The following is a 15,883-nucleotide window of genomic DNA, read 5'->3' on the forward strand; positions in this document are numbered from 1 at the left end:
TGTTCTACCTACAGAAAGTAAGTGCCAAGACAGGCTTGGCACTGCCCTCTGGGGAGCTTACAGACAACACGGAAAGTATTAAATTCTGATGGGAGCAGCAGCTGGCTTCTATCAGAAAGGCACTATCTCTATCCTTTTAAAACCCTTAGCGTTTCTTTTCTCACTGGAGAGATAAACAGCCTGCCAAGGTCATTTGTACTCTGCCAGCTGAGGAAGATGTGCCGAGGCTGCAGCACAGCTCAGTCCATCAGGGGTGGGATGCTATGAACAACATTGTATTCCTGCAAAAATAACGGTACCAAGTACGATTCGAGATTAAACCAAGGCCCTTCTTCAGTGCTTGAGTGGATAACAGCATCGCTGCTTCCGAGTGCCAGGGGGCTGCAAGGCAGCAGCAGCATAAATGGAAATTAGCCTCTTTATGGATGGCAGGCAGGACTGCAAGCCTGTATCAATGCAGAACACAGCCGAATGTAAAACGACCCCCTTGGCAATGGCACCGTATCAAATAAATTGGCATCTCAACTTACCTAGTGAATGCGTTATCCTTTTGCAAACGGAGAGTAAACATAGCAGATGAGGCAAGCTGATCGGCAGAAACCGGAGCTCTGAGGCAGGGTCCCCTTACACAACAGTAGTCCTTTTCCCTGGCAGGTCAGAGGAGTTTTCGTAGGCAGAGACGAGCCCCTTTGCCCAGTGGGTGCCAGGGGAGCCCTGCTGCATCACCACCAGCCGGATCGGAGGCTGGGTGTCTGCAGGGACCTCAGGAGCACATTCTTTGCTGGGATCCTTCCCCCTGCAGTCATAAAGCACGCAGGAGATCAGGAAAACCAGAAGCAAAATAACATAACTAGCTACCAGAATGATGAGATTCAAGGTAACAGGGTCAATCTCCAAATAAAACTCCATTTGGTCCCATGCTATTGAGTGCAAACCCAGAGAATGAAGTTTCATATGCATGAGTGAGAGATTGCTAACTGATCAGAATAGATGTATTGGCTTTGTGGTAAAAATACATTAATCCTCAGGTCTCCTGTAGCAATGGATTTCCGCGAACTGAATGATTAAAGCAGCTCAGTTTAATAACTTAAGCTCCTTCTTTTAATGCCACGTCCACGTTGCCTACAGTGGCAAGCTAAATTTGAATGCTATATTGACAGGAAAACATCCCCCTTATTCAGGGACTATCTCTTTCCTTGACCAGCAAGTACCAAACTGGGTTTCCTCTAAGAGCATTGTGCAGAACCTCCCTTCTACAAGTGGGTTTGGGATCATGGGCTGAAGAAAAACGAGCTGTGTAATTAGTAAATGAATACAGAAATAAATCAGGGAAGAAGTAATTTGGAAGGTACTTTTCTCAAAAGCTAATGAGCCTGATTCTGATTTTGTCTAAGCTTTTTGTCCCACACTAGTGCTATAGAAGGGCTTTTAAAGCAAATTAAAGACTTTTATTACCCAATTCCTTATCGGGATTACTGGGACACGTCACACCACTGTACCACACGCTGCCCAGCTGGTCCTTGCACAAACTCAGCTGTAGGATCCTGCTTCCCACAGGCTGCTCTGTCCCCTTCCAGTCTCCCACATGCGAGAAGGTGCAACATGAGTGGAGTATTTCTGTAGTCTGGGCACCACTAATTTCTTTTTCCTATGTGGACCTTCTGCTTGCTACAAAAAAGTGAAGTTTGATATATGGCTGTCCCCTGCCTGGCAGCAGTGCCAGGCTGCCCAGCCACAAAACCTGCAAGTACTTTTTGCATCTTCCAGATTTACATCTCTGAAGCTGATGAGTGAGTAGGAACACATAGCTGCCACACATTGCCCACACAGCGCTTGCTTGTTTCCCTAGAAAACTGTGTTAGAGAGACCACCACTCCTCAAAAAAAGGAGAGATGTACCAGTGATAAGATATCAGGAAGGCATCTTAGGATGGGCAGGAAGGGCAGGACTTGATGCTGACGAGCACCACAGACCCTGCGTCGCCATGCTCATTGTTTCCATGCAAAACTCTGAGGTTTTGGTCAGCATTACAGCACAGGAGGGTTTTAGGAAGAGATTAGGCTCTCACAGCTCTTAGCAGTGCCAGAGCTGTGGAAAAGGGCTTTACATGTCAGTGGGAATCTGATCCGGCGTGTCTAAGCTGTAAGAAATATGTCATGGGGCCATCCTGCTGCCGTCGACCTCGACACATGCCACTCATTTTAAGACCAACATCAGCTGCACCCCCACCATCTGCCCTCACAGCTCTTTAGCTGAGAAGTTTGTATGGAGAAGTAATCCCAAGCCTGGCATTGCAAAAGGCATGCGATGCACATTTGTGTGACCCTCATGTTGTGTTGTACATCACGTGCTATGTCTGAAGCAGAGCAGGCATTTGGCTGATCGATGTAGTTTAGATGAGGTTAAGATTTTTCAAGACAGGCTAAGGCTTTTGAGTATGCACTTCCCCTCTAGAGCAGTGATTTGGTTTCAGTGCTCACTGGAAGACTGGAAGTCTTTTGAAAATCCCTCCAAAATGCCTCAGAAGCACAAGCACCTTTGAAAGGCAATAGGATTTATGGTCTTAAACTTCAATCATGTTGCTCTACAGAAAATTAGTACCAAAGTAGTAAATACTATATAGTTCACATCTTGAGACAGATACTGGATTTTACATTACTCTAAGTTTTTTAAACTAGTCCTCAAATGGCAGCCTGGATTCTGAAAACTTAACACTGGACTCACAAAAGAAAGTTTTTCTCCCTTGCATTTGTTTAGTACCAGCAAGTTTGCCAAACCTGAATTGTATCCTCTGAAGTCCTCCACATGAATAGCTTGGTCTCAGATTTCTGTCTAGTATTGCAGCTGGGAGATACATGACACTGTGTTTAATTTAGATAAGCACAATGCCAGCTTTTAGGGGGACTTTTCAAAATGTAAAATCTGGTACTAGATTATTGCACCACTTTCCGTGTTGCCACAGACATGATCTCTTGGAGAGAGAAAAGCCTCCATGTTTCTACACCTCCGCAGCTTTGCAAAACACTCCTTAGAATGAAAATACACACTTCCAAAACACTTCCTGAAGGCTGTACCCAGGGCCTGGTTTGCAGCAGAGAAATCTCGCATTTACGCTTTTGCCGTATTCCCAGGACCCCCGTCCTTGAGCTGGAGCTGCTCACAGCAGCCCATGTCTGGAGTCAGCATGCTGAAAGCTGAAGTCTATGAGGGGGATCTAGCTTTGATACCATTATACATTCCCTCTTCCCAGCACACATCCAGGGCAGACCATAGACATTCACTGATATTCCTGTGCCCAAGGATTGCCAGGGTCTAATACTGTCTGCCAGCACCCCAGGAGAAGGAGCATCACACCACCTCGGGAACCTCATCTGCACACACACTGGGGCTTTTTATAGTGGAGCCTCACTCCAGCAAGTGGGCACTACTCCCAAGGTCAGTGTCCCGGAGTCCTCCCATGCCCGACACCACTCCCTCCTGCCATAGCTCCATAGTTGACCAGCCTTCACCAGCCTCCACCATCTTGCCCTCCTCATGCTGCTTATGCCTGCACTTTTTTCTTAAGAAAAAGTTGTTCAAATCCCTGTTGACATCTGCGCTGATGGAGTACTGACAGCTCTCCCAGCTCTGCAGTGAGCAGGTGCACATTTCCCCCAAGCAAATCAGAGTCTCAGGAGTTTTGGAGAATTGGGAAAAACCTAAGCAAGTTGTGTGCTCTTCCCCAGGCAGTGCCCAGCTGATGGTCTTGTGCAGTCTGGCTCTAGCAGCGACAGGTGAGACCATGTCTGTAGGACCCACTTTCCTCAGGTGTTCAAAATTTATCTCCACTATAATTGCTTCAAAGGCCAGACCAGCTCTGCCACCAGCTGTACCAGACTGCAGAGATGATGGGTTTCACAAGACCTCCCATATATCCTCTAGAAGTGGATTAGCTGGAGTCTACTATTTATTTATTCCACTATTCCATTATTTAATGTTTGACAAAAAGCCTACCCCAAGGGCCAGAGCTCCCGGCTGGAGACCCAAGGCCACCAGCTGCCACCAATGCAACTCCACACTCAGTTCTTCCCTCTTATTTTGTCCACCCTTGATTTATAGACACTCCTGGACAGAGAACACCTCTTCTTCTGCAAGCACCCAGTTCAACTGGGATGAGAGATGAAGGAATAAAATGTACATAACAGAAAACTACATATTGTTTACAATTTTTGCTTGAAGCCATTGTACAGTGAATTTCACAGCACGAAAGTTCAGAGGTTATCAAAAACAGCAGAGAACTGATCTATGATCAGAGAAAAAACAGATTTTAAAAAGAAAGTATTGGGAAGAGTTCTAGTGGAAACACGCTACAAGTGCTCTGTTTGCTTTGAGAGCAGCTACAGCACAAGTTGCAAAGGGATTGCAGGCAATGGCTGAAGAAAAGAAATCAGTCTGCAGGAAACTACAGCCTCATCTCATCTAATGCAGGAGTTAAATAATATGTCCCTCCTGTGCTGGCTTTTTTTGACTATAGCAGGTTAGTGCTGATGACGTGAGCATTTTGGCTGGCAGATCCAAGACACAGCAGCTCAGAAGCGTGACTTGTCACACAATGCACCGAGATGGACATACACAGCAGAATATCCAAAAGGGACCAGGCTCTGCTGTACTCAGCCATACGAAAGCAAAAAGCAGTTTCCAGTCCTGGTGTTTCCCAGATGAAGCCAGAGTAGCCAGAGTGCTGGCAGAGCCTCGTGTGCTGCAGAAAATGCTGCTCAACACACCTGGCATGGCTGACCCAATTCCAGTTGGCTGCACCTCGGAGCTGTGACCCAGTGAGACAGCCCTCACTGCCAGGCTTGACTGGCTTAACTGTGGTGTCATTGCTAAAAATAGCTCCTAGGAAATAAATCTCTTCAATCCTGGTGCAGTGTGAAAGAGGGGAATATGGATGACAGCAATCCCAGCATATTTCAAACAGAATAATGAATGGACTGAGATGGGGTATCAGAAAGGACAGACCTACCTCTGGGGTAACACCCTGTCCTGCCTCGTCTCTGCAGCTCGGGACAGTGAAGGTGGACGCTTACAGGCTGCAGGCAGCTGCCAGTCCATCACCTTCCTCATGCAAAAAGTCATGACACAAGAGGGAAACTGCAGAGATTTAAGGGCAGTGGGGAGAAACCTGGTGTGATCAGGAACCAAACCACAGTTACTCTAATACCTTCAGCTGAATCTCAAGTACCCAGAGCAAATCCAATTAAAGCAGATTTGTTATGCACATCATGAGCAGACACCAATGGCAGAAACAGGGCTGCTGAGCTCTTTGGGGACGCCTCTGGGGTACTGCAAATGCCTGCTTAAACAGTGTTTGGTGTTTGTAAGGGGCCGCACATGAGTGTGTATTTAGCCTGTGTCTTTTGGGGTCTTGCCTTCCTCTAGCACAAGCTCTGCCAGGGTGTAAGAGGGCTTGGACCCCCTCCCTTACTCCCCCCTCCCTGTGCTACAAAGAGCTGCTTGCCCAGGTCTCCCCTATTGCCTGCTTCTTTCCATTGTGCAAGAAGTAATTTCATATATTTGAGAACTTTGGTGAAAGGGGGCTGGAATTGACCAGTGCCACTAAAAATAATGAGAGGCAAGGAATAGACAGGAGGCCAGCAGCACACAGGAGAACAACGTGGCAGCACCGTGCACCTAAATTCACAGCAACCCAAGTGGAGCACAGCAAGTTGTACGAGGAAATATCATGACTTTATGCCTCTGTTTTTTCCTACAGGCCTCTTGCAGCTCAGGTTTTAGATTACCACCACAGCCTTCCACATGCCTACTACAAGTTGGCCACACGTAGGCGCTATTGCTTTCCTTATGAAAGCATCCCGAGGCCCGGGAGCCGCGCCGAGGCGCTGGGCTGCTGCGGCGGCGGCACGGACAGGTCACGTACGGTGCCCGGGACCCCCGATTTCAGCCAGATTCCTCTGTGCAAGACATAGCACATCTTATTAGGAAGGAGACCTCTACTTTTTTAAGCTCTTTTGGTCAGTGGTGTTAATCGTCTGTCAGCATCTGAAGGGAGAAAGGAGCTTCCACTGTTCAGGGTTTACACGATGCTCTTTCTCAGGAAGCATTTGAGCGTAGTGGTTAAACCATTTCCTGCTTCAGAGGTGCATTTGTTATCTATCTGATCTCTACAGCATTAAAAAACAGCTATTAAAATGCTACTTTTGAGAAAGGAATAGAAATTCTAGAGGAAGATGAAAATTAAAATACCAAAGAGTCATTATGATACAGAACTAGTCTACTTAGTTATTTGTATTACAGCTCCCTCTTGGGACCCTAAACCCACAAACACACTCATCAGTGAAATGTCTGACTTCGAGGCTATGAATAGTTCTACAGAGGTGAAAGAGACAGCTGGCACTTGAGATTAAGCATATCCTGAATCTTGACAAAAAAAGTCAGAAGCTCAAAGCAAAGACTAAAGTCTTACCTTATTAAACATCATTCACAAATATTGCCTGAATGCTTTCAGCTCCTCACCCAAGAAGTGCAGACACCATTGCTACCACATCCCCAAAAACACTTCTCACCTACAGCCCTTTGTACTCAGCAGGGCAACACACTGACTTAAATCCAATTTCCTTTATCTGCAAATCAATCTACTAGAAAACTCTCAGCTGGAGAGGATCTGGTCCTCAGTAAAATAAAACCAGTTGCCATGAGGTGGCAGATGCTGATCAACTATTTCTCTGATTGCTTTTTCTTTGTCTCAGGGCTCCAGGTGAGGTGTATCCCTCAACTCCATGGCCCAGGTGAGATGCATCAAACAGAAATGAGGTGCTGGAGATTACTCCTGCCTGAGCTCCACCCTGGAGGGTTCTTCTGGCCTTGGGGCTGGGCTGGCTCTATTTGGTGCTGCAAGAAACAAAACCCAAAAGGATCTGATTCTGCACTGTGACATTTGCTTTGAATATGGTTTTTGAAAGCAAAAAATTAATTTTCCTACAGAAGAGTGTGAGCAAGTCCAGGATGATGTGTGGCAAAGGGACTGAGGGGTTAGAGAGCTCAATCTTAACCAGTGGGTTTGCAAGATGTGGCAGTCAGACATTACTCCTTTCATGATCTCCAGTAGAATGTAATTCAAGTGATGCTGAATGTTCATATAAAATAGTTTAAAATTTAACTGAATTTTTCATTAACCAGGAAGACAGATTTGATGGGAAAGGTAAAACTCATGACATGATTTTAGAACAGTGTCCAAATCTTCACGTGAGATAAATCTCTATGACTTTATCAACATAACTTGGCTGATAGCAACAGAGTGTGGGTGCATATTAGTCAGTGCTACTCTCTAGGGTGAGAGCCTATAGAGGATTAATACCTGAAGAAAGGGAACGTGCTTATTTTTCATCTCTAGGTAACTTTCCAGTGAGAGCCAAGGCAGCATGTGAGGATTTTGACAGATAACCAGCCAAGAGACACCTTGTCTGTAATGCTGCACCCATGAGACCAGCAAGCAAACAAAACTACCTCAAACTGTGGCAAATCTAGTTTGACATGCTGTGAAATATTTAGTCAGTCCACTTGTCCTTGGCTGCTTGAGAAGCATATGCAAATGTAAATGCCTTCTTATTCTTAATAGTGAAATGACTTAGAAACAGGAGGAAGAAAATGAAAATGTTCGATATTGAATGCAAGTCTCCTGGAGTGGGTCGTGCATGGGTAAAGCAGAATCAAACGAGGCTTCAATTCTGCTGGAGCTGGGCTGCTCGCTTGGTTTGTCTTCTGTCCCATAACATATCTTCTGCAACAGCTAGTCAAGGTAATGCAGATAGAAAATCAGAACAATGTAGATATGGTTGCATCAAATTCAGTGAATCTTCTTTTGCTTAACACATCTCAGTTTACTATCAAACTCAAAGTGACACCACATAAACTATCCCATCCTTTCCACTGTTCTGACTCAGTGCTGCACAAATAACCTTAGCCAAGTCTTTATGGATACACTGCCCTTATTTCCCTGGCACTGAAGTACATGCTCATACACTTTGCTGAATTGGATGGATTTAGGTGCACACAGCATTCAGCTCAGGCATGTGTGTTTAGCTGAACTTGGGTTATTAACTACACTGTGGCTGCCAGAAATACAATTATTATCACAGGTAGTAAAGCACTTAATATGAGAGATCACAAAGCGAGAGATATAGCTTCTTGTTTTAGAACGCTACAGCTTCTTGTTTTATTGCATATGAAGATTAAGGGCTATATTCTTTCCTTCCTCATTCCCAGTAAATCAGGATTTTGCCAATCTGGCTCACTGTGACTGGAGCAGCTGGAGCATGTTAGCAAGAGGCACTTGGTGTGTCGAGAGCTGGGGGGTGCTGGGGATGGTAACCTCTGCACCAGCACAGCTGCAGCCTGGAAGAGGAAAATAGGTGCTGGCACCCTTAGGTGAGCTCACAGAAAAGTCGGGTGCTACAGACATACAGGAGAAACTCCAGTACCCAGCCTGAGAAAGGGAAGGTCAAGAACTGAAGCCTCCAACTTTTGGCAGTGCTGCACACCATTTTTTGCCATTGCAGACAGAGATGTCCAACAGTTCCTCAGTTCTGTACGGCAGAAAATCTCTACATCTTTCCTCAGGGTGACATATGCGTGTTTGCCTCTCTTTCTGTTTGCCTTGAATAAACCTCCATGGGGTGGGATGTAAGGAATATATCACTATTTCTGGGGCTTGTTTGAGTGCTGGTGTGATCATGTTACAAATCTGCAGGCAATAAATCAGTTTTGCATATTAACTCAATCTGCTTTTTCTTGATTTGCTTTCAGGACTCTGCTACCTTGGGACAATTGGCAACACGTAGCTACTTTTCAAGGAACCAGAGGACTTTTATGAGCTGGGAATAGGTAGAGGTTTTTTGCCCAAGTGTGCAGGTTCTCAGGCAGAATAAAATGCAAGAGTTAACCATGGTTGTGAGCAGCCACTGCTGAAGTGGCTCTGCAAAACCAGTGGTCTCCAGCTCTGACTCCTGACCACTGCTTTGTTGAGTATGATGTTGGGTGAAGAAGACAGAGAGGAGTTGGATGATGAGACGAGGAAAGATTCTCTAAAAATAACTTGGCAAAATCTGCCTAAGGAGGTCTTGCAGAGTTCTCTGCTCGATTCAGCTGGGGTGCAACCAGAGAGAAAAAACCCTGAGGTTTCCTGAAGCAGCTTTTCTTGTTTGTTTTGATTTTTCAGGCTCCTTGCTAGGATCTCTGCAAACCTGTGTCACATCATGTGTGAAGGCAGCAAATAAAGTGAACTCTGAATTTTGCTTTTTTAGGGTTTTTCAGGGAATACAGGCCTCCCTCAGAAGAGGATACTTGAATACCAGTCAGACACCTGGTGAACAAACCAGCTGTTCACAGCTGTTCTTTCCATCTCTCTTTTTCATTGTTTGCAGAAACAATGAAGCGATCGAGGACTAAGAGGGTTGAACTGACGAAAAAAAGAGACTCAAGTGCCAAGCTCTTTAGTGCTCTTTGTAAAACCCAAATAAATGGAAAAATAAATCAAGCTTAGACATCAACAGGAAATTGAAAAGTTACATCAATGGAAGGACAGAAATGTATACGTCAATCATTTGGCTAGAGATGTTGTGGTATAAACAGATTTTTATCACATATAGCTCTCTATTCAAATAATTATGTCCTAGATTTCTTTTGTAAAAGTACACAGAGTACAATTTTGACAACAAGCCTCTGGGAACAAATATGAAAAATAGAGCAAGACTGGCTTTGCTGTCCCTGATCTAAAGTTTGCAAAGTTTTTAAAGCATGAGTTAAATTCAGAAAAACAGAAAAAGCTTATACCTAAGCCTTGGCTGAGGACTTGTTTGATGCCTACAGCTAGGCACATGCCTACATGTTTTGCTGAACAGAGATGGACTCCTTGAACTGTGCCATTCCCACTATGTTTAAAGCTAATCAGCAGTGTCACCTTTCTTTTCCCTTCTTGACAGCAACCCACATTTCTTTTAGTTATTTCATTTGCCCACAGGGAAAGGTTAAATGTGACAGGTGCCTGTCACCAACCCAGAACCCCGAGCTCCAGTTCCCATCACCGCACCTCGCAGCTGACACACAAGGTCAGCCCGGCGCCACCTCCATCACAGGGACATGGTCTCTCATCACGGGAACCACGCTGCTGCCAGCCATCCTCAGGCACAGATAACCAGGCCTTGAGGACAAAGCCTTTGCCTTCCTTTTGAGATGTAAGATATCGGGATACAAACAGTAATAAATAGCTGATGTGTCAGTCTGAACTGAATCCTGTTCCCCTGCCTCACCCACTTCCACTCTGTTTACCATCAGGGTTTCTTTTTTTCTCTCTCTCTGCTTCTTCCACCCCCACCTTTGTATTCCCTCGAACAAAAGCAGGGCTCCAGTCTATGGCAAGGGGCTTTCCCTGGGAGTTTTTAATCTCTCACGAGGAGACAACCACATCCCCATGCTGTTGGGAGGTTTGAGCCTCTATTCTCCTCCTTCCAGCCTTGCTCCTGACACTTGGGCTCTCCCTCTTGTCTAGACCCATCAGTTATACTGCAGTCAGTCCTGCCATTTTCCTTGGGTTACTTTCTTGGCACAAGGCACAGTTTTCTTCTACAGATTTAGCCCCAATCATTTTCGCATTGTTCTCTCCCAGCCGCTATCTTATCATTGCTGCATTGTTCCTTTTTGGCTTCCTTTGCCGTTCCTATCTGTCTTCTGGCTCTTTGTATATCGCTGTGGCCTTAGCTTGAGTCAAGTTTTGATGTCATTCATCGGACATCTTGTTACTGCTAATTCATAACATTCTGGTTTCGCTTTCCTGTCAATGTATTTCAACCTCTCTGAGCAAAAACTCAGCTGAACTCAAGCCAAATGTATCCTTCAACTGACCAAAAAGCCTTGAGCTGAAGTGGAAGTCAAGGTGGTGGGAAGGTGACCATGAAAATGCTCACAAGAACAAGATGAAATGAGGACTTGTTTGCCCTGAGCTTTCCCCAGAGCTGCAGAGTTGAGCCCAGCTGTCCGAAACCCCTGTGATGTTCTACAGACCCATTAGTGTGAACTCCTGCCAAAATACGGTTCTGTTTTGAAATCCAGCACTGCTTAGAGTTTTACATAATTTGTTGAAAAACCAGTTCAATAGCCATAGTCCTGGTTGAGCTCTGCACTGATACTTCCAGTTGCTTTTCCCTAAAAATGGCAATATAAACACTTTCATATGTTGGTAGGGTACAAGTGCCACAACTGAGATCTGCTCCAATCTGGAATTGAATTTGAAATGTAGATATGCAAATAAATTACGACTCGATAAAACCCAGCCAGATGTCTACATCAGCCCACAAGTCAATAAACTAGTTCTAAAGGAGGAGCACATGTGGATAGAGCCACACCGGTGTGTACATCCTTGTTTCTAAGGTCCCTCAGCTGCTCTGGTTGCAGCCGGAGGCTCACACCTGTTTTCATTGGCAATTACTTCTACTTTACTGCTGCAGAAAATCTTGTATGGAAACTCTATCGCGTTTCCTGTCTCCAAGTGACTGCTGAGGTCCTGGTTTGCCAGATCTTCAAGCAGGTGGCCAACTTGATGCACACATGAATAAAATTACTTCTCTTCATGCTTTCAAGTAACTAACTACCTTGTAGTGCTTAACTGTATATTGGGTCATTCAGTGGAGACAAATCAGAAGCAAAACTGACCCAGATACACGATATTCTGAGAAAGGTTTTAACGTTTTTAGCCAATTGCTCAGCAACTTCTTTTGATTAGCAGCACACTTAATCTTCATGTGGCAAAGCTGGCCAAAGAGGAAATTTTGAGAGCTTAAGCTTTAAATCCTCCAGGCATTAAATACACCATTTGTGTCAGAAGTAAGTCATCCTGTGAGAAAGGAAGATGATACAACAACTTATGCTCTTGGGCTGAGTGCCACACTGTATAGGGACTTCTATTTTCAATTTAATCTAACAAACTACTCTTTTGTCTGATGTTTAGCAGTTTTTGGTCACAATTATACTAAGATAATCAATAATCATTTGGGACAGAGATGCTCTAGTCAAACTGTTAGCTTTGTGCCATCTTTGTCTGTGAGTCAATGATGCATTCCAGCCTCTGCAGCCCACATGAACCCAATCAGTGCAGAGACAGAACCAAACCAAAGGACAGCTTTGTGTGATGTGAGACTGGTACATGCCATCCCCCTCGCTGGTGTCAGTGCACTGATCACACTTCAGGTAACATGAGGGCTACATCTGTGCAGTGATGGCTGAACCTCGGGCCAGTGAAAAGTCTGAACTCCACCATCAGTATTGTCCTGGTTTGGGCAGTACCTCAATAACCTAAGTGCAGCCAAGTGTTGTTTTTATTCTCATTCTGACATTCTGACAGATCAGCTAATTAGAGTGCAAAATAGTATTCCCATGCTTGGCAAATCCTTTTGGCTTTGAAAGTTGTTGGGTTTTTTGTTGGTGTTTTGTTTTTTTTTTTCCCCTCGGACAACATGGAGACTCAGTGCTAAACTACACAAAACAAATGAAGTATCCAATTTCAAACAGTTGGCTCTGGTCTGGAAGCACTTCAGTTGATTGCTGTGATTCAAAGGAGAAAAATTATTTCATTTTGAATACTGTAATGCTTTTCAAACAGCACATTGGCTGACCCGTCCTGGATCATGACCTCAAGAGCTTCACATACATGTTTTTGAAAATAAGGTTTGTGCCTTGCCTCATCAAACACACGCTCAAGCTTCACATCTGTGGTAAGGGGAGAGGAGTTGCCCATCCACCCCTTGACACTGTTTCAAGGGAGACACACAGAGGTCTAGAATGACCCATGCTGGTGTGTTATCCCAACCCCAACCGCAACTGTATGGCCCTGAACCACAAAGCAGCGTACAAGAAGCCCCACAGTAGACATGGACAGTTCTTCAGTGATGAAGAGAATGGCTCACTTGTATGAGTGTGCGTGTCTGTAAGTGTAAGGATTTAAAGGTCAGATTCATGTGGAAAAAGCATGGAGGATGTATCTTTTTCACAGATACAGCCATTTTGCTTTAGGGCTTTCCATACATCCCACCACTTTCTAGAGACCCTCTCTTGTTTCTGTTGAGTATGTGTTTGAGATGGTTGTTCCAAGGGCAGGGGTCAGCCTCCCCCTGACAAGCCTGCCTTACCCCTGCTGTTGGAGGAGCAGGAAGGAGAAGGGCTGAGCCACCACACACTGGGACCTGTCTTCACCAGGAGCATGTGGAGACAAGGTGATCACAGGATAGGGGTATGCTGCTCCATGGGTGGTGGGTTTATCTGAGTGACCCAACCCGGGCTGCAAGGGCAGAGAACCAGATCAGCTGTGCTGGAGGCCATCACAAGCTCAGGCCACCAGAAGAGGCTGAGCTCAGTGACACCTGGGTACGTTACATCCCCGGGTCTTCTGTGGCAGTATTTGCAGTTGCTGCCATTGGAGGTTGACTGAACAAAGCCATCCTTTTGGGCTGGAGTCACACCAAAGTGTGTTTTTCAGATCCAAGGCTGAAACCTCCTAAGAAGCCACAAATTCTCATGGCTCAAGTGGAAATCAGTAGCCATCCCCCAGCACTTGTCCTTCAGCTTCACAAAGATCAGAGTTTTAAAGCAGCAGTACATGGCTTCAGGAAAGTCTTGGGATGTAACAGTAGATAAATGAGATGCCTGATCCTGTCAAGAAGATATTTGTGCTCATAGGTGTGTTAAGTTTCACAAGACTCAGTGCAACACTCAGGCTCCATGTGGACCACCCAGTTGCATGGCAAGAAACCCATTTTTCTCTTGGTTTCAGCCCTGTCTTTGCTGGATTGCTGCTTTTACAGCTCTCTTGTTTTCCCAGCTGGTTTGTGTGCCTGAGATCAGGTCACTGAAAGCAAAGGCCTTGCTCAGAAGTTAAACAAAAGCTCTTTCAAGTTTAAAAAGAAGAAAAAATAAAAAAGCCCACCTGCAGGGAGCCCCCTTCTCCAAGGAGGAAGAGTTTGCTTTGGAGGCCTTTCTGCAAGAAATCCAAGGCTGAACTTGCCCATGACTAACATTACCAAGATGCGTGTGCTGGGTGAGATTTGACTTTCTCTTTAAGGTGAGAGAATTTCAGAAAAGGACTTCAGCAACAGAACTATATACCCAGGATTTAAGACAAGGGATCAAACCTCCTTCCTGATAGACAACAGAGGAACTAAGGAGGATATAAGGAACTGGCTAAAAAGAGATCAAAACTCAAATGGATTCAGAACTTAGAAGCTCAGTTCCTACCACAGCCACAAACTTCAGGTGTGATCATAACAGTTGCTGTGAGGATGAAATCCGAGCCTGGCTGCAGGGTTTCAGGAGCTGTTAAATCACCTGAATAACAGAGGGAGAAGGGAGGAGGGAGTCTTTGTTCACTGAATGCCCTGGGGAGCAAAGGGGAAGGAGATGCTTCTTTCCTAATTTTGTTTTTCTTGGAATATGGGTCAGGCCCCTTCTCTGCAGGAAAATAGACAGGCCCATCTTGCACTGTCCTAAACGGGTGGTCCCAACCCAGACAGCTGCAGAGCTCTCACAGATATTTTGGGACACACCAAAAGTAACTGCTCTGATTTTACTCTGCAGGACCAAGACGCATAACCTGTAGCTGTGAGGAAACCACAGCCAGCCGACAAAATACACCCAGCTGATGATGTAGTCCCTTCTGCCCTGCTCAAAGGTGCTCAGAAGGCAGATGTCTGCCCCAGCATTTCCCAGCCCTGTTGTCCTGAGCATGCTCAGGCCACTGTTCCTGGAAGAGGACCTGCAGGATATGGTCCAAGAGAGGAAGATCCATAGCACACCACCCCCAAAGGCAGATGCCTGGGCCTAGGGAGGTGTCAGCATGAAGTCCCATCTGTCCTTCAGGAGGTGCCACCACTGTGTCCTATCACAGTAACTTAACCTCAACCATGAGCAGCCACAAGTGAAATACAGCCACATGTCCTGGTGGGACAGCCATCTCCACAGCAGGGCTGGGCTGCCGTGCAACAAGGAGGAGCTGGTGAAGGGGGAGGTTTCCCTGGCCACTTAACAAATGCTTCCAGTTTTACTGCTGGTCAGATTTCCAAGAACCAGACACTGTAATCAAGTCATTCAATGGCAGGGTTGTTTTTTGGTTGGAGCACAGAAATCAGGAGCCCTACCTGCCTGGCAGGAACCAAACAGGCTTTGAATGAATCAGAATTACTGGATAAAAATGTAAAGCCTTTAATGTTTTACGCAGAAGACCAACAACTGTAAGCACTCTGTGAGCACACCGGGGTGTCATACATCGATCCCCTGATATTTTACATCCATGTAGACATACTGTCTTGATTTTTAAACAACTGCAAGAGCAGAAATTTTGTTCCCATGGAAGCTATCTTTTATTACACTCCTAAACCTAATCTTAATTCTTCCAACTGTATTTTGGACTATGGCCAATCCGTGCACGTGTGGTAGGAAGCTGCCTTGCACAACTCCCTGCAAAATGGGACAACTGAGTACGGCTCCACAGAGTCCTATGGCATCCAAGGCCATGAGAAGTAGAAGACAGCAACAGAGGCTCGGCTAGCAAGGAGATGGCAAGCAGCACCCCACAGGGGCCAGGGAAGAGGCTGGTGTTACGGTAAAAGGGTGGAAAAGCAACACATAGAGATTAAAAAAATATGTGGAGAGCAAGCTCCTTTGATAGCCTTAATATCACAATCAGGAGAAACTTCCTGGCTTCATATTTTCCATATAAACACTCTCCACTGGATAAAGTTAATGGTTCCCTAACTGCAATGCAGAAGGGCTTGATCAGTTCAATTGACGTCACAGATTGAGTATTTTAATGAAATGTGCTGTGCTTCCCCTATTTATATGT

The 15,883-nt window shown here is 45.4% G+C and overlaps 2 protein-coding genes across 2 annotated transcripts in view; both read right to left on the reverse strand.

Annotated features, from left to right (window-relative positions):
- Positions 1-733, reverse strand: part of MMD (monocyte to macrophage differentiation associated) — a 45,428-nt gene extending 44,695 nt beyond the window's left edge. The window contains exon 1 of the mRNA XM_074889199.1: positions 531-733. Coding sequence (XP_074745300.1) covers positions 531-571 — 41 coding nt within the window. The 5' untranslated portion in view covers positions 572-733. The remainder of the gene's footprint in view (positions 1-530) is intronic.
- SMIM36 (small integral membrane protein 36) lies at positions 625-954 on the reverse strand. The gene has a single exon (XM_074889201.1). It carries the CDS (start codon positions 952-954, stop codon positions 625-627), a length of 330 nt encoding a protein of 109 aa, XP_074745302.1.
- Positions 955-15,883: the final 14,929 nt, after the last annotated feature.

Source organism: Strix uralensis, chromosome 19, assembly GCF_047716275.1.
Source record: "Strix uralensis isolate ZFMK-TIS-50842 chromosome 19, bStrUra1, whole genome shotgun sequence".
In the NCBI taxonomy this organism is placed as follows: domain Eukaryota; kingdom Metazoa; phylum Chordata; class Aves; order Strigiformes; family Strigidae; genus Strix; species Strix uralensis.